A 24,431-nucleotide genomic window follows, 5' to 3' on the forward strand; every position below is an offset into this window, starting at 1 on the left:
GCAGAAACGATGACCACGACCACTTTCTTAATAACGACCAACGAAGAAGAAGAGTAAAAATAAATGGTTGTCTGTAAGAACGACATAAGAATGTCACGTCACGTTACCATGGAGATCTGTCCACAACATGGCAGTAACGTTACCATGGAGATTTGTCCACAACGTTACCATGGAGATCTGTCCACAACGTGACACTTTTTCGTGCATGCTACGTACCGATGTTCATCGATTTATAAGATGTTATCACGTCAAAATCCGGGGGTTCTGCGTCTATACGTTACGCTGAACGATACGTGTCGTCTCGAGAAGACCACGTTATGTTGGTACTGTTGGTAGGGACAGGGACGTCGTTATTGCCAACAGAATAACAGGTCCAGAGTTCACGATGATGTAAAGTAAACACACACTAATACAAAGTAAAAAATCTTATTCACTTTCTGTCCACTCATATCACTAATATTGGAGATAGAGGTGACCTCAAGTATTCATGTAAATTTGTACATATTTTTATTAATATACATATAAATATAGTAGATAAATAGCAAATCGCAAAATGGTTATAACTTAGAATGACGAAGCAACAGCAAAATTAGTAGGTATCTCATTTAGGCACGTACTTTAAGATCAGCAGAAAGTTTTTGCAAAACAAAAAAATATTTGATAATTTCTTGCAAAAAGGCTCAAGTGCAATATAACACTCAAGATAATTACTACCTCAAGTTTATGCATGTGATAAGAAAGTACTTTAAAACGATTAAATCCCTGTAATAAAACGTTAAAACAAACGTACCTTAGATTAGTTTGAACAGAGCACACGCGTACGGGTATATGCGGTCGCGGTCGCCGCGACACTGACGTTTGTAAGCAGGTCAAAGCGACCTCTAAGTTATCAGCGAGGTTCAATGGCAGTGGAGCGTGATCCTGGTTTCGTAATATGTACGACTGTGGTAAAATTGTGAAGACTGGGGATTCATAATTTTACCACAATCGATCCCACAGGAACGGTGGTGACAAATATGAGCCATAGCTCGAAAAGTTTGATGCGTCAATGCGACCAATGCAAGGTAATGAAACTTGAACTCCAAGCCGCTGTAAGCAAAACATGGCCAAATGGAGACTGCTCCGTAGCTCCTCGACTTAATGTATCTGCGACAGCATCGCAAACCATGGCGCATCTACTAGCGTACTCTGCATGCTCGAAGCTGGATCTGAGGGACTGTCTGAGGGCTGTCAACACCGCTGCCTACTGGACATCCCTTGTATGAAAAAAGAAACTTCGACACGAAAAGAAGAAGAAGAACTCCAAGGGTTTCAGTGACAGTGGAAGGTGATCCTGAGAACCGGCCGCGAATATCGAAATTTCGTTATCTGCCTCTCTATCGCTCTTGCATAAGTACTGAAGAGCATTGCATAAGCAGACGAACAAATTAACGAACGAAGTGGTTTGTGGTAGACCCTCTGACCTGCTGCCATGAGTTGCGTTCTCGTGGTAGCAGGTAGCGTGCGCGCTAGTCCATACTTGAAGTCGCGCAAGATGTATTCCGCGAGAACGCAACTCATGCTTATATAGCAGGCCAGGTTTCGTAATATATACGATTGTACTGCGATTGTGGGGCGTCTACATAGTTAACAGGAAACTATAGGAAATTGAGGAACTACGGTGGTGACCACAATGTCATATTATAATACGAAAAACACATCTATTAAACTCATCGTATTTTGACTCATGCGAAACATTTGTTAATCCACTTAACCTCAAGCAAGTGCGAGCACTATTTTAATTTATGTCTCGTGATACTGAAAGGCGTGTGTTCACGATTCACGAGTCGTGAACATACGCTCTCAGTATATAATGAATGCAAGTTCAATTTCAGGGACATGAGTCAGTAGCTGGATTTTACGTTTATATCGCCACGGCAGTTCAGTCCAAAAATGGACATTTTGTGATATTTGCGAAGTCAACAGATGGTGTTTTAATTTGGTCAACGAGATACAGTCGTCATTTCCATTAGAAGTTATTAGCAGATTCAAATGAAGAAGATGGTGATCATTGATTGTGGAGCTGCTAAAGTAAAAGAGGAAGCCATGGGATACATAATGCCATTATGCCACAACCTGAGCTCGCATGCGAACCATATATATGCCCTACATGATCCGATTTAAAAAGGCAAAATAAATGCGTGCCTTCTACCTGCAAAAATATACATGTACAATCTGATATCGTTCTCATCACATTCTGTCACAGGATTTTCGCGTTGAAAGGTAGGTATTGTGGCAAAGTGGATAACCCATTGTTAGTGGTCTTGGGTGGGACCACACACACCGCATGCGTAATGAACATGCAACACGGCTCCGGCTATAGTGTTAGTAGCAACTTTTGAGTCTAAAATTTAAGAATTCGACTCGTTTTTAAGAGATGGCGCTAAAAAATCTTATTTGAGTTTTATCGGGTCTCTAATTAGTTGAAAAGGACTAGTCTGAAAAACAAAGTCGAGTCTTAAAGCAGAGGATTCAAAGCAGTTGAGTTTTAACCAACACTAGCTCCGGCTCTCTGCGTTGTACATCGCTTTCGTTGCGTACTCTTATCGAATGCGTAGGGTACGCAACGATAGTAATGACTGATGTACTATGCAGAAAGCCAGAGTGATGCGGATGCATGAGGCCGTCGCGACGGGATATTACAATGGGACATCTGCCAAGCTGTAACTATAAGTATAATGATTTGGCTATTTGATTTGGCACTACCGCAGACCATTCACAACTCATCCCGTCTTATCACAATGCGTAGATTTCAAATAAAAGCCAATCGGTGTTCAATACGTTAGAAATGGAGCCAAGATGTCACTTACGATTAGGCGCCACTTTGACGTTTTGCGTAGGTGTCTTGCCAAGTTTATGTCAAAGTTAAAGACCTTATAAATCCCTTGGTGAAAGTGGCGGTATTTTTGCGTGGTTACATTACGTACGTGATACATATACGTAACGTAACGACCTAACGACTCATCTCTGTTAACACTGCCGTCTTAATAGATAAGAATGAGAAATAAGTTTAAAATAGCAATTATTTTCTCTTGTGTTTTAATTTTTCAGGTGTGCAATAAGGAGTTATTGCACTGTATTATACACGCGATACCTACTAATTATCTTTTCTACGATTGCATTTGCGGTAGCGGCTTTACTCCGCCATAACCATAACGCAGCGTCACGTAAGCGAACAACTCGCGAACGCGAAGCGGCGCGGCGCGGCGCGGCGGGCCCAGCGCGGCGTTCGCGTTCGCAACGAGATCGCCCATGTAGGACACTTCTGTAAGGTATCAAAGTATTGATTCACATTCAATATACTCTATGTGATTCACCCCGCTTCGCTTCGCGTTCGCGTGTTAATCGCCTACGTAGTACCTACGCTGCGTAACCGTGAGTAAGAAGTGGGAGCTTGTAGTTATGTCCGATGGACGTTACCAGTCTGCTAGAGTATAGACTGTTGCAACAACTAGACTTGACCGACTGATCAATGCCATCGAGCACAATAAAATTTAGCAAACGTTTTCACGGTGAGAGGGGGTTTGGTGCAAGTGACTCTAAATGCCATACCTATAATCTTCTATTGAACATTAAGGACTGCAATCAAAATGTGTACCGCGAAAATTGAATCGCTTCTTCGGACGCAAATCGGTATTTTCTGCATTGCGATATTTTCAATAGTCAACCAGCGGTAGCAGCATGGTTGCATTTTTATCGCTTGTCACTATGCCTGTCACTTTCGCACTTACGTACTTGTTAGAACGTAACAGGCATGGTGACAGGCGATAAAAATGCGACCGTGCTTAGCCCGCAGGACCGTAACCTACTAGGGTTTACTCCCAGCGAATTGAAATTTCTCACTTAATTACTTACTCGTATTCTAACTGTGTCGACAATTCTTATTGGAGCTATAATTTTATTTCATTAGTATTTAGTAATTGTTATTATAAATTAATTTACTTTGACGATCATGATAGAAATTCTTATATCTTTGACATCAATGCAAACTTATTATGTAATTGTCTTTCTAATAATCTAATCTAATCATAGGATAGAACAAGCATTAATAACAGTACCAAAGTCCAACACAGGTAAGGAAAATTATTAAATGACGCATCATCGACTATCTAGTAACCAGTAACCACAAAGTATTGTTGTATGGGCGTATTAAGTAAAACTGTTGTTTATTCATCGGAATTTATAAGAAAGGTCTCCAGTTCACGTATGTTTATTTGCTTATTTCGTATGATAAAATGTATTTTCTGATAGTCGTGGACAGCGCATTACACAAGTATAATTTGATTAATTTGGTTATGGGCCAGAACTATGTCAGGAGAGTTATGCGAAATGATGAAAGTTTAAACCATTTTAAATTTCATATCTAATGAAATAGGTACTTAAATGAAATGCAACTGTTCAAAAGATGTGTTTTAAAAAAAATCTACCTTATTTTCCACACTAATAAATTGTTATTTTTTTCTTGTATCTTGTGTTGATGGGCCTTAGAAGTTATTTGTGCCATTCTCAACCAAAAGGGTACTTATTGTCGGCTGTCATTAAGACGCTATTTCAAATTGATTTGAAATAAACCTTATCGACTAGCGACAATGTGGTACCTTTTGGTTGAAAACGTCACATTTATTTAATATTTATAGCACAAAATAAAATACAATCGTACAAAAGGCGGACTTAATGCTATTAGGCATTCTCTACCAGTCAACCTTCTGGAATAATATTTAGGGAGGTACGAGGTAACATTACCTGAATTTATTTTTAGGGTTCCGTACCCAAAGGGTAAAAACGGGACCCTATTACTAAGACTCCACTTTCCGTCTGTCTGTCTGTCACCAGGCTGTATTTCATGAACCGTGATAGCTAGACAGTTGAAATTTTTCACAGGTGATGTATTTCTGTTACCGCTATAACAACAAATACTAAAAAGTACGGAACCCTCGGTTGGCGAGTCCGACTCGCACTTGTCCGGTTTCTCAAAGTAATTATAATACGTTAGTTTGAATTGGTAGAACTGCAGTTAGTTGTATACAATAATTGTTGATGTATTATTAGAATTTTTTTGGTTGTATGTAAATTCAATATTGACGTGTAAAAGTGCCCTTGTGGCCTACTTGCTAAATAATGCCTATTTTAGATTTAAGCTAGTTATTAATTTCGTTTACGTAGTACCACTGTATATATCTTGTATGTAAATAAATGTTTATTGTTTGAATAAATGTTGAAGTTTGAAGTTTTGCTTTACTCTTGACTCTTCTCGGAAACTTTTTACAATTAAGAGAAACAAGATTTAAAAAAAATTATTAACTCTAGTTCACAAAGCTGCCAGTTCACGTCAAGATTTCGTGAAGTCTCAGCTATTTTTAGTGTAACAAATGCCAAAACGCGTTATACAATTTATTTTTGTATACACATGTGCAAACCTTGGCACTGGTCTGGAGTTTAAATTCATTTCGTATTCATTATTATACAATAACAAATGAAATGTAATTAAGACTTAATCCCTATTGTAATAAGGATTTGATTCAATAGTAAACAACTGGTAGTTGTGATAATAAATTATGCATTAGTAGTATGTACGCATTGATTTCGCCCTTAAGACAAATGAATAAACTACAATTACGTGCTAAAATGGAACTAGTATTAGAACTGTGTGGAGGCTTTGCACACTACGCGGTTTTTTTTATACCACGTCGGTGGCAATCAAGAATACGGCCCGCCTGATGGTAAGCAGTTACCGTAGCCTATAGACGCTTGCAACACCAGAGATATTACACGCGCGTTGCCGACCCCCAATTTTCACACTGCGAGATGAGGTGCACACAGTGGCCCCGTGGTAGGGTTGCCACCCATACTATAATATATAGTATCGTACTATATTTTAGTCACTTGTACTATATATTATACAAAAACAATATAGTACGAAAAATACTATATTTTCATCACTCAAGAATGGGGTATACAAATGTCACCGATATCGCATCGTATGCGACTTGGATTTTTAATTCGCCTCAAATAAGCCCTATTTTTTTTTTTCAAATTTCCCAGTAAATACTATATTTTTTCAATATTTTGACAAAAATACTATATGTGTATAGAAAAAAGGTGGCAACCCTACCCCGTGGTAGGCCAAGTCTAGGATATCCATAGTGACTTAGGTTAAGGATTATCTATGGCAAGTTATGAACTAATAGCCATACCACCTGAGACTATATATAGTTTCTAAATTATTTAAGTAGATCATTAATTTTCGGACGCACGAACGGCCACGCGTTATTAGCGTTATCAGACACAGTCAAGTGAAAGTTTGTTTACGGCACATATTTCGAAATTCTTTAATAGTTATCGATTGCATCATTATGGAAGTTGTAAACAAAGATATGTATTATTATTAGTTGGTATTAATAGCATGGTATATTTTTATTTTTTATTTATTTTTATATATTGAAAACACATTTACATGACATTACAGTGTAAAACTAGTGCGCCATGAAGTTAATTACATTTAAATTACAACTATTACTATGAAATATTTACAACACTAAATTACTACAGTTGAGCACCTATCATCCATCCTCTCACAAAACCTCAGACATATATTCACTGCACACAGCCGTCCATCGCCACGCAAACATATCGCAGTCAGTAGCTGATGTCAGGAGCGCATTCAATAGTGTGAGAGTACGAAGAAGTGGCGAGTTCTTACGCGAAACAGTGCGAGCCGCCGGAACTTCCAATAAGTCGCGTCGGCGGGGCCTGAGTGATATCAAAGATAGATATAACTCCGTAATAGATGAATACAGTCTAAGGAAAAAACGTGCCTCGAAAATCAAGAAAATTTGATTCTCGTTCAGAGGGCGCTACTAGCTTTGGCCAACAGTTATTTAACAATTTTAACGCATATCAGTGAAAGAACATGGGTCAAAATCATAAACATAATTAATGCAAATAAAAAAAATCATTTATCCATATCTAAATACATTTTATCGTATTTTTAAAAATATTTATTTTTAGTTTTAAAGTGTGTCGACAGATGGCAGTGAATTTACTGGGGTTACAAAATTTACTATGACAGTACCTCTTAGTTACTAGTGCTTAGTCAGTTACTCTATGGTGATATATATTAATAATATCAAATATACCTAGTATGAATTTTCTCAAATGATTTTTACGCCTAAGACCCTAATCTGTTAAACAAAAGCCATTGTTTCTTTTGTAAACAAAATACATCCCCGAGTTAAAAAAAGAATTGAAATAATTATATTTTATAACTTTCTCTTTTTTTTCTCTTTGTAACTTCTGTACATATATTTGCTAAGCCTTCCGGTTGATTTCTGTATTACATGCACTGTAATTAAAAAAATATATAAATATATGTACAATTTTCTATTAATTTATCATATGGTGGGTATAACATGTTAATTAGTTTTTAAGTAGCTTTAAATCACTTTTGTATGCAATATGGGTAACTGCCTGAAATAAAAGCTTTTTATTTACTTATTTTTACTGTGTATTACTTAAAAAACAATTTATTATTGCATATTATTCACAATTGTAATTTTCAAAAATTCAAGTTGTGTGTAAATAAAACATAGGACATTAAGGCAATAATTTTTTTTAAATGTTTTAATATGTTCAAAATGCGAAAATTTCAATATTAAAATAAAACATTTTCTATAATAAATAAATTTGTATTTTTAATACCAGGTAAAGCCAAAAAAAACCTGAAGATCAAAAACTCATTTATTCATTCACTTTACTCTGTATTTATATGTATAGTCTAGCAAACACAACTTGTCAGTCAGTAAGAACCGGGAAAATTATACTCATCCCTTTCTTTTGGTTGCTAGTACTACCATAAGACAAAGACAGTAAATTCTCTCTGTCTATGTTTGAAATGAGACAGTCCTGGGTCAAGCTGTATCTGTGTTTCATCATATGGTTGACTGGTAGACAATGCCATTTGGCATTAAGACCATACATTGTTGTATTTTGTGTTAAATAAAGTTCAAATAAATAAATAAGATCAATAAAATCTGCCCATGAGTAAAAATAAAGGTATAGTCCGACAAGAAATTGTAGAAAATTATTAAGGGTGACACTTCCTAAGTAACTGTCACATTTTTGACGTAAAATGCAATTTAATATGGAAGTTTTTAATTCCATTTTATTTAATTTCTACAATTTTATGTTGCACTGTAAATCAAAACGGGCCTCTACTGTTTTTCATAAAGTTTTAAGTCATTGTATTGTTTGTCCGAATTTTCATTAGTCATAATTTGTTTTTTCTCAGAAACACGTAAATTTTCAGGATTGCCATAAAACAAGCCTAACCTAACCTATCTACAGAATAACCTTACGAAAATCCTGATATGTTAACAGTTTCAGAATTATGACTAATGATAATCTGACAATCATTACATTACGACTTTCAATAATTATGTCAAACAACCGGATCCCAATCCAAACAGTTGAACGAGTTGTAAACCTTGATCTACTAACTGTTACTGAGTACTTTTCATGGCATTGAACGTCAGTAACTGTGTTTGTTTACACTGTTGCCAATCAGGAAAAGTATTGCTTAATCCATTATATTATTCATCACAGTAAAGAAATAGTAATTTAAATAATGTTACTAATTTATCTTGTACTGATTTTTATATTAGGAAAGATTTTTAAATATATTTGCTAAATAATCAAATTTTAAAATGGACGCCATTTAAGGAAAAGGAACTGTCAATAGAATTTGAACTTTCTGTCAAAATGAAAAGTCATTGATTTAAATTTCTGTGAAAAAGAAAAGTCATTGATTTAAATGGCAAAATTTAGAGGATGGATCCTATGGATCCTTTTCCTTGAATAGCGTCCAAATAGTAGTGTCACTTTGACTAAATTAATTAGTAGTTTATACATCGGTAGTAAATATTTGGGTGCTTTAAAATACCTCATATAAATAATTACAAATGAACATTTCGAATAAATAATTTAAAATGTATAAACAACAAATACAAATAAATTTTATTGCCCTAGTGTTATCCATTGTATTTAAATATATATATTTTTACTTTATTTTAGAGCACGGAAAATACTTATAAAAAGAAGTTTAAATATGTATTTCTTATTTAGAAACTTAATTTGTAGTTCATTACTTAACGAGTATATAGTCGTGATCCGTTTTCACGACGAACCTGAACACGAAAATTAATAAAACAACGCGACTGCGAGTGCACAGTGCTGGGCTAAATAAATAAGCAAATATTTAATCATAAAACTATTTAAAACTCACCAAATGGTCACTTTTCCACACCTCAGGGTAAACTAACACCTTATTCTTACAAAGAACTATTTAATCGTTAGTATTTTACTATATTTTATTAATATTCCGAATGATTACTTAACACGATTTGAACTTTACAAAACGAGGTAAGCTACGCAAATGACACTAATGACAGTATTGATTGAAACATTTGAAATGACATTGACAGAAAAAGTACCATTGCCATCTGTAAATTATTAGGGTTACCACTAGTCACCACAATACCAATAAATAAAGGCAGTCCGACACGATCTTAAATAATTACTTAAGTGTTCTACAGACGGTCGTACTTTATCAACTCTACAAATTATTAAGGGTCCTCCACACTCATGCGCGAATCACGGCGCGAAGCCGCGATTCGCGCATGAGTATGGAGGGCCCTTTATAGTGTGGAGTTGGTGTCTGTGAGTTGGTGCCAAGTATTATACTACTCTTTGGTGCCAAGTCTAGTTCGCTAATCAGCGAAATCGACTCCACACTCGGGATTCATGTAAACCTTTATTCGAAAAACATGAAATTTTGATACTACCATGCATGTACATTTTCGAGGCAGCAGTTTTTGTAAAAAAATACCCAGATCTTTTTAAAAAGGCCATAGATGTTTACCATAGAAATACAAGATATCCTAACAAACTTGTATTAGACTTCGTTCCGAACTTTTTATGAAAAATAGCTATTATTTATGTATGAAAATATTTAATGCCCTTCCTAAAAATATCAAACCCCTGCCTCTAAATCCATTCAAAGCCAAACTATACACTTGGCTCAAAAAACAGGTGTTTTACTCTTTAAATGAGGTCCTCCAAATATAGTAATATTAAATAGAAATTATAGTTTTAAGTAAACAATGTAATAGATTAAGACGTATAGCTTTAAGATAACATTTGCATGCTTAACCACCAAAATATGTCACTGTACGGGAAAACCTTTCCAATATCACCTTGTTGTACCATATTTTGTGCAAATAAAAGATTTTTTTTTTCGCGCCGTGATTCGCGCACGAGTGTGGAGAGCCCTAATGTGAAACAAATAATAATGTCATTCTACATGTGTCACATCATATTGTCGATGATTATTGTTTGATTCCCCTGAAAACTTTGTTTCGTGATACTTTAATGAAAATAATTCCTCTGTTCATAAGATTAATAAGCTTCTGAAATGACGGACATTGAGGACACTACAATCTTTACGGAATGTTGTCGAACCTGCATGGCCAATTCAGCAACTAATATGATTAATATTTTTGCTGTTAAAAACTCAGTGAGTCCAGCTGATATAATAACAACTTGTACTTCAATTAAGGTAAGAAAACTTAGTCATGTTTGAATACTTACATTTAATAAGTTTACAATAGTTTTTAAACTAACTTACGAAACATGGTTTTGACTGAATCTACTTTCTAAAAAAAAATTATACTTAATTAGTTATAAACTGAAATACATGTCATATATTTAAAAAAAAGTGACGAAGCCCTGCAGTGTGGATTCGAACCGGCGTTCAAGGCATTAGCCCAGATTGCTAGACGCCGGTTCGAATCCACTCTGCAGGGCTTCGTCAGTTTTTAGGGTTCTGTACCCAAAGGGTAAAAACGGGACCCTATTACTAAGAGCGGAGTCTTAGTAATAGGGTCCGTCCGTCTGTCTCTCTGTCCGTCTGTCACCAGGCTGTATCTCATGAACCATGATAGCTAGATAGTTGAAATTTTCACAGATGATGTATTTCTGTTGCCACTATAACAAGAAATACTAAAAGCAGAATAAAATAAATATTTAAGTGGGGCTCCCATACAAAAAACGTAATTTTTTTGCCGTTTTTTGCGTAATGGTACGGAACCCTTCTAACACGAGTCCGACTCGCACTTGGCTGGTTTTTCTTTAATATATGACATCTATTTCAGTTTATAATTTATATATAGTAGTGTGACTACTTAAAAACACAAATCAAAATATTTAATAAAATAATTTGATTTGTTCCCAAAGTTGTGCTTAATTAGTTGCTTTTTATTATTTCAGATAAGCTATACAGATGTATTACCGAAGAATATTTGTGATAGTTGTTACAAATCTTTAATAAACTTTTATGAGTTTAAAAAACATGCTGAAGAAGTTGATTTTAAATTTCACACCAAAGAAATAGAACATGAGACAGTTGAAATAAAATTTGAAGAACCTCAACATTTAGATATTAAAGTTGAGTCTGAACAGGAATGTGCTCAGGATTCAACATATGAATGCAGTATGACTTCAGAATCATTCCAGGAATTGTCAAATGTACAACATAATACAAAACAATTACATAAATGTGATATTTGTGACAAAGAATTTACAAAAAAATCAAAACTAAAGAGACACGAACGCACACATGAAAATTTTTCATACACTTGCAATTTGTGCTCGGAAACATTCAAATACCATTCCACGTACGTAAAGCATTTAGTTCAACACAATCAAGTAAATAAAGTAGAAACTGTAGACCAAAATGAGAACCAAAGCTTTGACTGTAATATATGCTTGGCAGGTTTTAAGTCCACGCAATCATTATCCGGGCATATGCGTAAACATAGTAACAAAGCCCGTATACTTAGTTGTGTGGTATGCCAGAAAGTATTTAAGAAAATGAGTCACTTGAAAAGACATGAGCTTATCCATGAGATGAATAGGCCTTACAAGTGTTCTATTTGTCCGAGGACATTTACTTCAGAAATTATTTATAAGGAACATGAGAACAAGCATGCGGGTGTGAAGAGTCATGTTTGTCCATTCTGTTCTAAGGCATTTTCACATTTATCAACACTGAATACACATGTAAAAATACATACCAAAGAGAAGTCATATTTGTGTCCATTCTGTGGAAAGAAATTTGACTCTAATACCAATCTAAATGAACACACAAAGAGGCATATAGGTTTGAAGCTGTTTGCTTGCAGTTTGTGTCCCAAACGATTTGTCAGCAAAGGTAAGACAATTGAATGATTCTTTATAATAAAATAAAAATCAAATATGTATTTTTTTTAATTTATATTAGAACAAATTTCATAAACTCAAGGAAAAAGTGACTAAAGGCATCCAGTGATCAAGGCTGGATTTTAAATGGCATTATGAATTTTGAAGACAATTTTCCAAATACTATAGGTTATAGGTTTTTGCGGGCTTGGTTTCCGCAACTCGACGTCATATATTGCGCCTATTTTGCGTGATGGGTTGACGGCACTACTCTTGCCAACCCAACTCTTCCAGGAAGCCTAGCAGACCCTTGATGTTGCCGACGACTTCTGGGAGAGACCCCGGCGAACCGAGGTATTGTGCCCGGTATTCTGCCACCCCTGGACATACGAGGACTACGTGGGCGGCTGTCTCTTCTGCCTCCATGCATGCCCTGCAAAGGGGGCTATCTGTAACACGCATGGTTAGTAAGTGCTTGTTTAGTGGGGCGTGGCCAGTTATGGCTCCAGTTAGTAGCCGGAGCTGTGGCCTCTTCAGCAGTCGCAGCCTCCGTGACAGACCTGGGTTGATCGTCGGGAGGGCTTCCTTCGCCTGTCTGCCAGTACCTAGGTTAGTCCAGTACTGTTGTTGTTTTACCTTGTTGTTGTGTCGCAGCATGTTCCGGAGCCAGGCATATGGCAGAGGTAGGATTGGCTCCGGTCCTGCCACCTTCAGTTCCGAGCCTCCTCTTGCTAATATGTCGGCTGCATCGTTACCTCGCGAGTTGCTGTGTCTTTTAATCCACTGCAGAGTTACGCTATTGGTGGTACATACCTCTGACAGAGCTTTGTGGCATTCGTAGATTAGCCCTGAGGTCAAAGTATAACTTTGCAGGGCTTGTAGTACTGACCGACTATCGGAGAGTATGCGGATGGGGTAGTCCAGTACTTTCCTTGAGACGATTGCGTGTGCTGCCACTATGATGCCCATACATTCTGCCTAGAAGACTGTGTTATGAGTACCAAGTGGTGTCGAGATGTGTATATTTAGATCCTCTGAGAATGCCCCAGCGCCAGTGCCTGACCTTGTCTTTACTACAGAATAGTCTATTTTGTCTGTGACATGTTTTGTTTCTGGCTCGCCAGACTGTGCCTTAATTACTGCTTGGTACTTAGGCATGTGCAAGGGCTCCCTCATACTGTTAGTCTTGCCCCGAGCAAAATAAACTATGTTAATCTTAATACCTTACTGGAACAACACTTTTAGTGGCCCTATTAAATTTTTCCTGTAGTCATAGACTAATAATACATAGATGGCTTATCCCCTTGACTTGCTTGAAACCAAAATACTGCTTATTTTCGTAGTCGATATCTAGCGTCAAGTAACGGATTTATCAGTAATACCGGAAGGAGTTGAAAATAGAGTTCCGGTTATAATATTACTTGTAAATTGTTGAGCAAAACACTTTTCGTTTGTCGCAACATCTAGTGTCAAGTGGTGGTAAATTGCTCTGATATTTAGACTAAGGTAATATTTAAAACTTGACAATTTAAAAGTGCTTGTTGCTAGGCCTATTTGAATAAAGATTATATTGACTTTGACTTTGACTTTGGTACTGATAAACCCACTACTTGAGGCTTGATGTCGACTACGAAAATAAGCAGTATTTTGGTTACAAGCACAGTTATTATTAGTCTATGCTTTACAACAGAGGTCTCCAAAAAAGGCCACAGCCAGAACTACAATAACATTTCGTGGGTCTGTATAAAACTTTTTACGGGCTGAAACTGGCAGGCCATTGGACATCACTAGTATACAACAACTTCTACACTTAGTTTATTAATTAATCCACATAATTCTAGGTGAACTAAAGTCCCACGGCACCACACATTCCGGTGAACGGGCGTACACTTGCGAGCAGTGTGGAGGGTCCTTTACCAAGCGCAGTTCATTGGCCAAACATATGTTGAGGCATCGTGGCATCAAGCCACACCAGTGCGACGCCTGTCCCATGAAGTAAGTAAATAAATCAATAATCACTTTTTTCTGCAGTAAAGTCTGTAAAGTTTAAAAAATTTGTACAATACTATGAATAGTCACTTGCTTAGTTCTGTGAAGTTCTTACTAATCCTAAAATACAGTCTTAAAAAATAGGCTTCAAAAAATCATGCAAAAAGCAGATTACATAATATTATGCAAATAGGGCACTCATTTGGCATAAGTATAGTCTACATACTAACTACTAAAGTCCATTCTAAACCCAGGTTCACAAGCAAGGACCACCTTAAGCGTCACTACAGAATACACACTGGTGAGAAGCCGTACCGCTGCGAGCTGTGCGATCGCGCGTTTACACAGAGCAACGACCTTGCCAAACACAGACGGACTCATCTCGGCAACATGCTCTACAAGTCAGTATTATAAACCATTCACAAGGACCACCTGAAGCAGTACTACAGGATACATAGAGATAAATAATACAACTGCCAACTGTGCGAACGCGCGTTAGAGTAACTGTTTTACCAAACACAGGTGGATTCATCTCGGCCATATGCTTTACAAGTTAGTATCTTAAACCCAGGTTTACAAGACTATCTGAAGCGCCAGTACAGAGTACATTAAGGGGAGAAATCATACCGCTGCGAACTGTGTGACCGCGCATTTATACAGAGCAACGACCTTGCCAAACTAGGCGTATTCATCTCTGCAACATGCTTTACAAGTTAGTACTCTAAATCCATGTTCATGACCACCTGAAGCGCACAGGATACATAGTGGGGAGAAACCATACCACTGCAAATTATGCAAACGCGCGTTTACGCAGAGTAACGACTAACAAACACAGGCGGACTAATCTCGGCAACATACTTTAAAAGTTAGTATTCTCAATCCAAGTTCACAACAACCACCTGAAGCGCTACTAAAGGATACATAAAGTTAACCATACCGCTGCAAACTGTGTGATCGCGCGTTTACACAGAGCAACGACCTTGCCAAACACAGGCAGTCTCATCTAAACCACTAGGTTATTATTCTAAACCATTCACTAAGACCACCTCAAGCAATACTACAGAATATACACAGTGGGGAGAAATCATACGACTGCGAACTGTGTGCACGCACGCTTACGCAGAGTAACTTCTTACCAAACACAGGCAGACTTATCACGATATGTTTTAGGTACAAGTTAGTGTTTTCTATGTTTACGGGATCTTTCCTTATCCATGATAATTCTTGTGTGACGTACGTTAGAATAGAGTCCCATTCTTATAGAATATTTAATTTTGTTCCCAGGTGTGCGCAATGTCCAGAAAGTTTCCGTCTAAAGGCTGAACTCCAGAATCACATCTCGCAACACTTCGCGACACAACTAGCATCTGTGGTTGGCAACTTAGAGTCGAAGGAAAAGCCTGTCCAAGACTACACGAGGGAAATTCGAGAGATGAATGACGTGGGAGGGAAATGTGATGATTTTGTTACTAAAGATATTTAAAACGATACAATGGGTTCAAGTGATCATTGAAAGCATTCCTCAAAAAATTATACAGTATGTTTCCTATACAAACAAGATTTTTCTAAAGATTTCTTTTAATAGGAGATTTTTTTTATAAAAAAGAGATTTAACAAATACGTCATCCATTACTTTTATTATATATTTTTCTGCTTAAAATAGCAATTGTGAAATCGCTCTTTGGGAACCATAGAAGCACTATACAAAATCATTTGTGATTCAAAATCCTTTAAAAAATCGAACTGTCACTATTTAAATGTGTGTTCATTTTGTATAGTTTTTATGTTTTTTATTTGTATGGCATAATTGTTCAGTCGTTTATAAGGATATTCTAAGGTTCTGTATCCATTGGATTACGTCACTGTCGAGGGTAAACAAGTCTGCAGGGTTTCCGTCGTATTTGCTAAGTGGGCAGTACTGAATGATGTGCTCGATGTCCTGCACAGGAGCCCCGCAATCGCACTCTGGATGGATAGGGGGATTGACCGTTGCTCACGTCCGTAGGAGATTGCCACATACGCCCTACACGTGTCCCCTGGGTGGCGCTAGACGAGCAACAAACTTATTGGCTGCTGTACTTGTTGCTACATGCGACCTCACAGCACCTCAGTCGTTTTCTGCATGCTAAATTATGCCTGGATACGCAAAAGCTCGCTTTTCAAAGAGCCAACAGACAAGAGACATTTTGTATAGTGCCAATGGTTGTCAAGAAGCGAAATAGTAAAGATGTCCTTATTTTATTTTGGCCTTCTAAAGTTCAAATTGTTTAAACCCTTTGAATGGTGCGTGTCGTGTGCCGCGTTTTCATGAACCTTGCCCTAATGCTGGAAGGTTGACATTGGGCTGCACAGCCGCGCGCGTCAGTTGACGTCTTAAACGGTCAAATTTTTCCTATGGACACAATAAATAATAGTCCTAGGTACAGAAGGTTCACTCTCAAATAAAACGCGTCTATTACTACAGATATGACCGCAAGGTAGCGCAAGCGCTAGCAGGCGTCCGTTCCGTAGCGGTGCGTGGCAATTACTATGGCTAGACACCAAAATTGGTGTGCGCCGCGCGGGGCCGCATGTACTTGTAGCGACGCGACGAAATCGCGGAGTGAGCCACGACTGCTATGTACCTAAATACCCTGGTACACATTTAAGATTGTTGCTAAAGAAATAAGAGTTAAGTTAAAATAATTATAAGTTTATATAGTTTACACAAAACTAGTAATAAAACTCGTTAACCTTCATTATGATCGTTTAATTTTTGTAAGATATCGTCGCTATACTTACTCAACCTCATATCTGCAACAATCATTTGATGGAAATGTCGCTTTTCTTTCATTCGGAATACGGGTGTTTTTGTCATCAAAGTTGAGTAAGTATAGCGGCGATATTCTCCTTTGTGATAAATGATAAATTGAATTCTCCATAATGATAAATTGAATTTTAACCTGCCGAGTGTCTGGTATCCTGTGATATGCAAGTTCATAAATCGAAAACAGTTTCTGCAAAAAAAAATTGTAAGTTTTGTGTGTCGTAAACGAGATCAAGTTCCAATAGTGACTTGGTAGTGGCCAAAAAAAATATTTATTCAATAAATGAAGTGACATTTCATTTATTTATTTGTTCACTAACGTAATATACCTAAATTGTATTTAAATGTCATTATATTTTACAATCTTAATTAACATTAAATATAAAAAAAAATACAATAAAAAATATGACTCATAAAATTTACAATAAAAAATAATGTCATAAAATTTAGGTATTATTAATAATTATAATCATATTAAATTATTTTAAAACGGGTCACTCACGTATTATTAAGTCGAATAGCTCGACATGTTTCGATCCAATTTAATATGTTTGAGTCTCACGGGAGTTTTATATGTAGTTAAAATTATTAATAATTCTTACATGTCTAGATTAATGAGATCATTTAAGTCATACAGGCAGTTATAATACAAGAAAAAAAAATACATAATTAGCTAATTATTTTTATCATTTATGAAATCTATTACAGAATAATATCATTTTTCTAAAAGAAACTCCTTTAGTCTTGCACTGAAAACGCGATGGTTGGTAATAGTTTTATATTGTAATGGCAGACTATTGAGCAATAAGACGCTCTGATAACAAGCCGCGTGTTTCATAATATTTAGTCTTGGCACTATCTTGTTTTGTATGTCTTTCCTTCTAGATGACATTCTGGTCTCCTGCTGACTTCTGACTGACTTTCATAGTGTTTCAAGTGTTACCGTTACCGTACCCAACTAACGTCTTAACGTTTAATTCCGGCGGTGTCACATAAACCTTGCCGACATTTTAAGAACTTGTATACTCTTTGAGAAACCTATAGGTACAAAGTCTCTAGAAGAAAACCTCGACAGAGAGTCCGTTCCACAGCCGGAGCGTTTCGCGAAAGGAAACTTCTTTTAAACCTCACAGTGCGTAACCATTTAGGTTAAACGGTGTGACGATGAAAGCAGTGTTCAAGGAGTTTTGTGCGGTAGAAAGCATCCATAGTTATAGCCATCCTTCAAATAATACACATTTTCATTCTAACATATGTTATATGGCCTATGCTAGTTTGTTTGCAATAGTCTTTAGGATTATAAACCTAGTAGGTACGCAATAGATACGGTATAAGGGAAGTACTGTACAAAAGAGCTCAGCAGGCGGACAATAATGGGACAGAGGACGGAGGCGAGGATCTCGTCTAAGCCGAGAAGGGCAGAGAATATAGGAATGCTGTGGCAGAAGCGACATACAGTCGGCTGTTTAAGTTCAGAGATGTTCAAGAATCAGATCAAAATAAAGCTTTTAGTCGGGTGATAGTTTGGTAACGTAGATACCAAACGACAATAAGACGGTAAGACAATTTTTCAATTTAGCGCAAAAAAAGTAGCCTTATGAGAGCCATGTCCCATGTCATATCCTGTCCTTTTTATGAGCGGCGAAATTGCGCCTTAAACCTATTTTAGTGAATTTCCTATTTTAGTATTCGTTTATTTTTGCTTAATAATGTCCGTCAAATTGACATCTTTTTGAATAAGCAAGAGTCAAATCCTAATTAAAGATCCAAATCGTCTTAAGAATTACAATCCTTCAACTAGAATGCCTTTTCACTTTAAAAATCCCAACTTGATTTGGCATTTGCTGGAAATGCATCCCTCGTATTGAATCAAATTAGGTTAAGATTTTTAAAGTTAGAATTTTGCTCGTAATTACATTAATACAATACAACTACTCTTTATTGCACAGCTCAATAAAAGAAAACAGAAACACAAGTAGAGGTAAACTACAGGCGATCTTATCGCTAAAACGCGACTATAAAGATTAATATGACTACCTAAGGTAAATAAAAATAACACATTGATTTTTAGGCTGACTCTAATAAGAATTGCCTTACGTATCTGTTCGAATATTCTATGCAGGGCGGGCGGGCCTCCAAGCCGCCCTCTTATCAGTCCGCAGCCGAGCGCCCGCCCAGCCGCACGCGGTGAGTGTTCCTACCATTTCTACTATTATTACTACTACTATACTACCTATTACTACCATCTACTTACGCTACTAGAGCGTTAAAGTCCGTGCTTTAGGTTTTTATACAAATCTCCATTTGTATCAATGTTATTTGATTTAATACAGCTTGAAGCTTTAAGATACTCATGTAATAAGGAACCTTTTAGTTCTGATATTAAGCAGTATTGATGAAGCTCATTATTGGTGATTGTAATTAAGATAGGAGTACCTACGGAGGTACCTAATAAGTAGATTAATAATATGTTTATCGAATTGTGTCGCTTATTATAGATGTATATTTAAATATTGATAAGATAAAATATTTATAAGGGAAAAGTGTGGACTGAGCGAAGATGTAGTGACAAAAATTGAGAAAGGTATGTTGAGATGGTTTGGACACGTGGAAAGAATGAGTGAAAGAAGGCTAACAAAGAGAGTGTATAAGGGAGAGGTAGAAACGGGAGTTGGAAGGGGCAGACCTCGGCGGACTTTCTCTGATCAGATCGGGGAAATCCTGAAGAAAGGCCAGGTCAAGAGCACCCTAAACCGGCGAGCGTGTATGAGGAATGTTATGAAAGTGAAGGAAGCGAAAGAGGTATGTCAGGATCGTAGCAAGTGGAAATCCGTGGTCTCTGCCTACCCCTCCGGGAAATAGCCACGATTATATGTATGTATGTATATTTAAATTAACACTTTAAACTCTCGCGTTTTGTACACATAATGTCATTAACGGGTCTAACGCGATTATATTTTATTATTTTACTTTTTTTCCGACGTTTCAGCTAGGTTGCACTACAGTACAGTCACGGAAGGCTGACGTCCCAGCAAAATGTCAATTGAGATATTGGTAAACAACACTAAACCAATATCTCAATTGACATTTTGCTGAGATGTCAGTCTTCCGTGACCACAGCTAGTGCAACATAGCTGAAACGTCGGAAAAAGGTAACATAATGAAATTAAATCGCATTAGACCCGTTAATGACACTAATTATGTATATTTAAATTACTTAGTTGGTGAGACAGTTATGTGGTTTTTTTTTCCTATAAGGTAGGTAGGTAGTTTGTTTTTGTCTAATCATACTTTTAGTACCTATTACATTTTTATTTATTTACCGTAAATCTCAATGTAACAGCTGTTTGTAAATCTTTAAATACTAAGTAAAAAACAACAAATCACTCCCATGGTTATGGGGCCAAACCTCACCGTAGTTACCCATACAGTATAGTTAGTATTTAGGTAACTTCCACCAACTATCTGAGTTAAATGGTAGACCTATATAATTAACGAAAATCGGTCAAGCGCGCGTCGGTCTACAATAAACTTCAGAATAATTATTTTTAAAGAAATTGGAAAATGGAACGTGTGTAGTGTAAGCTATAGTGATCCTCTTTTTTACTTGCCCTTATTTATATTTTTTTCTCATTCAATCCTCAGCCTTGTTCAAACTTTATAACATGATCTTATTAAGACCTTACATAAAGTATCTTGGCGAAAATATTAAATTACCCTTTTCTTGGCAAATAAAAAAAAATCGTTAGTTCAAGCCACGATTGTGCTCGATAGAGCAAAAAAATGCTCTAAACAAACAAAATGAGGGTGTAACTTCTGTGTAATTACTTATGACGTTTACTTAATCGATTTTTACTTATTGTGATACCAGGGGCCCATTTCTCAAACGGTATTAGACTAAAGGGGCCCACTGACTATCAGTTCGCCGGACGATATCGGCCTGTCAGTTGTTCGGAACTGTCAAATTTTTGTTCTAACTGACAGGCCGATATCGGGGACTTCCGGTTCGAGCGCCATCTTGATAGTTAGCATCGTGATTAATTACTTTGTTTTTTGCTTATTAATATTGTTTAAAGTGTAATATCGATAGCTTATTATACAGTAAACTAATGTGGTAGTGTGCAGTGAATGGAGAATTAATTTTGAAGCGCGTTTAACCACCATCTTGGAGTCAACGGCCGGTAGTCCACGTGCTTCTTGTAAAGACTAGCTATCGATTTACAAGAGCTAACAAATCACCGTACACTGTCTTGTACAACCGTACAATTTTTGTCGTTTGTAAACCTCTCAATACCTTGATACTGGCGAAATAGTCCCACTGGGCTGAAGCCATAATTTTAAAAGAAGAAGAAGGCCGATATCGTCCGGCGGACTGATAGTCAGTGGCCCCCTTAATATTCTTATTCCACGAACTATGGATGGTATAGAAAGGATGCCAATCTCTTAGTGCAGAATTGTTGCAAAAGTGACCGCTTTCAGCTTTAAATAATAGTTCCTAATCTCTCCGGTGGCGCTAGTTAGGCTCTGGGACATGAGTATAACATGAACCATATAAGGCAACAAATAACCCGACCATATTACGTAGGTTGTTTTTGGTAGTATTTCGGTGTATGGTGGCGCCGCCTAATTACTGTTTTTTGATGGACACTTTTCATACACAGAGATTTGGCTCCTTTATATAGTCTCCATGCCACGAACTGTCAAATCGTATGGGTTGCCATGACAACACACTAATCATATTAGACTATTATGGTTCGATAAATTGGCCCCAGCCAATACATTATGCACCGTATTACGAGTAAAAATCATTGATTTAGTTCAGAACTTCAGAGCCACTGGTTCATGCATGGAAGTATTTTTTGGGAAATTGGGAAAGAGTTTTTTTTATGTTGGTAGAATGAAAATGAATAGGTACCTAGGAGGTCCATTACCTTGTGGCCTAAAACGGTAACTTAAACTTAGCACTACCTACCTACTAAGTACTTCGCGCCAATATACAAACCACTGTGCCGCCCCCTTTACTTCACGCCGTAATTACGTATAAGTACGACTTTTACACAACGATTTGACAGATTTATTTTAAGGGGCTCCGTTTTCTTTTTTTTATGTTGCTTTTCGGGGCGTGCGTGACTTGATCGCTTAATTGATAGGAAACACGGAAGGTGAGACATAAAATAAGCAGCATATCATAGCTTCTTCGCACATAAAACTGGACTTAGAATAGATAGATATATGTGTACTTATTGCGAATACCATACATTTTTACGCTTTATCTTAAATAGGTAAGTACATAGATCCTGGAGCGTTTCTCTCCGGTCTATTTCAAAATGTGTGTCGAACGGACTGCACTTACTGCCCTCATTTCTGTGCCCATCTGACTGATTCAACTTCAAATAAAAAACTCTTATTCGACAAATAGTTGAATATAATAACAATAAATTCGAAATTAATTTAAGTGTTTTAATGTTAATCTTTTGTCGGTTTAATTCATGCTAATTTAAACTCGAAAACTATACTTGTACCCAAGACAGCTTACCGAGATAATTCTATCAATATAAACCTACACAATTCCATCTGAACCGAATTCATTACAAGGGAGGGATCCCATCAATAGGGGATAGTCGGGATAGGGGTGGGGAGGGAGGTGAAGATATTCCGATTAAATGAACGCTGACGGCGTAAAGGCCCGAAATGGTCGTGTAAATGATGATTTAGCTGTATAAGTAGGTAGTATGTCGTGAATAGTCGAGGTCACAAATATATTTTCCCCTCACTAGCTCGGAAAGCCGTCTTTTATCCTTTAAAACAAGCGGGGAAAAACGCATTTTATCCACTAGTGGGGAAAGTAATTTGACCTTGGGTGGAGCGTGTTTAAGTAGCTTTTGACAGATAACAAAACTTAAAACGCTCATAATAATGGTTCGTTCGATATTAATTATCAATTAATAAATAATTTGAGAATTTAATAAAAAATACCAAATTTAGCTTTATTTAATGATTTTAAGTTATAAACCTTAAATTTGTTTTTTTAAATGATGTTGAATGTAATTCTAAACGCACAAGTTGAGTCGATGCATGATTTCAAAACGCATCGTTAGAAATGTCAACATTGTCAACAAAAATTTTCTCACCGACTCGGACACGTAAAAATACACAACTTCCAGAGTTTTCTGTTATAATATCATATTATTGTAAAAAAAATGAGTGATTCCAGTGATGAAGATGATCTAACGCCTGTGGATGTTGCACTTTCCTCGCTATAGTGAGGAGAAAAGTTTTGTGTTACACACGGGTACAAATGTATTTTACTTCTCGTGTGTTTAAACACTCGCTACGCTCAGGATTCTATTTTAGAACCACTCGCTTCGCTTGTGGTTCAACTATAGAATCCTTTCGCTTGCTCGTGTTTCAATTCCACACTCGCGGGTAAAATACAACTGCACCCTTGTATAGCAAATAACTATTATTTACACGCCTCTATAGCCACTGACAATAAGGTCGTGTAAATATATTTTCGAAACGTTAGCTTGTAAAGATATTTGTGAACTCAACCGTACACGAGTTGCACTGTAAGTTATGTATACTTTTGTAACACTACCAGTGCTATGTATGTATGTATTAGTCTCATTACGTGACTTGCTTATTTTTGTCCCTGGGGGACGTTTTATAAACGCTTGAAAATAGAGTTCCATTTGTATTAACAGGCGTTTCGGAAAGTAACGATATATATGAAATAAAACTATGAAAACGGATTATATCGCGTATATCGCGTTAACGGGTGACCACGAACACGAACGCTGTAAAGAGTTCGAAACGTCGGGATGTATTATAAATTCAATATATGCGATATAATCCGTTTTCATAGTTTTATTTCATGAGTAACTATCGCGGTAACCGAAGACAATACTAACGATATATATTTATTTTTTATTTTTATTTATTTAGGCAACAAACAAGCTGAAGCTAAAGTTATATAAGCTGAAGTTTTACAATATACTTTTGTCTTGAATAATATGCGCGGTCCGAGATTATATAATATTTGATTAGGTACATAGAGGTATGTTTGAGATAGAGAAATGTCTGATGGTTAAAAAAATTGTATCTCATTGTGATGTCATTTTAATATCACAATGTAAGTTTGAATTAGTCTGATCATAGTTAAAAGCTATCTTCGTGACTTCATGTCAGAAAGGGAAGCTTAAGCCACTCATTGTTCCAGCGTTCTCTTGACGACGACCCGCTCAAATTAATTAATTCTCACCATTATTACCCTAATTAGGGTAGGTTGGAGAAATAAAATCCTCGGTCGTGAAACTCGTGAAGAAAAAGGAGGTTCACTCATGGT

At 36.7% G+C, this 24,431-nt stretch overlaps 2 protein-coding genes across 2 annotated transcripts in view; both read left to right on the forward strand.

The window, feature by feature from the left end:
* Positions 1-24,431, forward strand: part of LOC134747569 (fasciclin-2) — a 406,372-nt gene that overhangs the window by 343,751 nt on the left and 38,190 nt on the right. The window lies entirely within an intron of this gene.
* On the forward strand, positions 10,426-17,018 carry LOC134747573 (zinc finger protein 660-like). The gene is made up of 6 exons (XM_063682161.1): positions 10,426-10,651; positions 11,362-12,304; positions 14,133-14,286; positions 14,535-14,681; positions 15,565-16,043; positions 16,460-17,018. The coding sequence occupies exons 1-5, from the start codon at positions 10,508-10,510 to the stop codon at positions 15,761-15,763; spliced, it is 1,587 nt and encodes a 528-aa protein (XP_063538231.1). The 5' UTR covers positions 10,426-10,507; the 3' UTR covers positions 15,764-16,043; positions 16,460-17,018.

Source organism: Cydia strobilella, chromosome 15 (assembly GCF_947568885.1).
Source record: "Cydia strobilella chromosome 15, ilCydStro3.1, whole genome shotgun sequence".
NCBI lineage: Eukaryota > Metazoa > Arthropoda > Insecta > Lepidoptera > Tortricidae > Cydia > Cydia strobilella.

What these genes read in the sequence shown, in the direction of transcription:
- LOC134747573 (XM_063682161.1), top strand. Translation starts at nt 10,508, where the DNA reads ATGACGGACATTGAGGACACTACAATCTTTACGGAATGTTGTCGAACC. An exon ending in TGCGACGCCTGTCCCATGAA is followed by an intron (nt 14,287 to 14,534) that starts GTAAGTAAATAA and finishes TTCTAAACCCAG; the next exon opens with GTTCACAAGCAAGGACCACC. An exon ending in CTCGGCAACATGCTCTACAA is followed by an intron (nt 14,682 to 15,564) that starts GTCAGTATTATA and finishes TTTTGTTCCCAG; the next exon opens with GTGTGCGCAATGTCCAGAAA.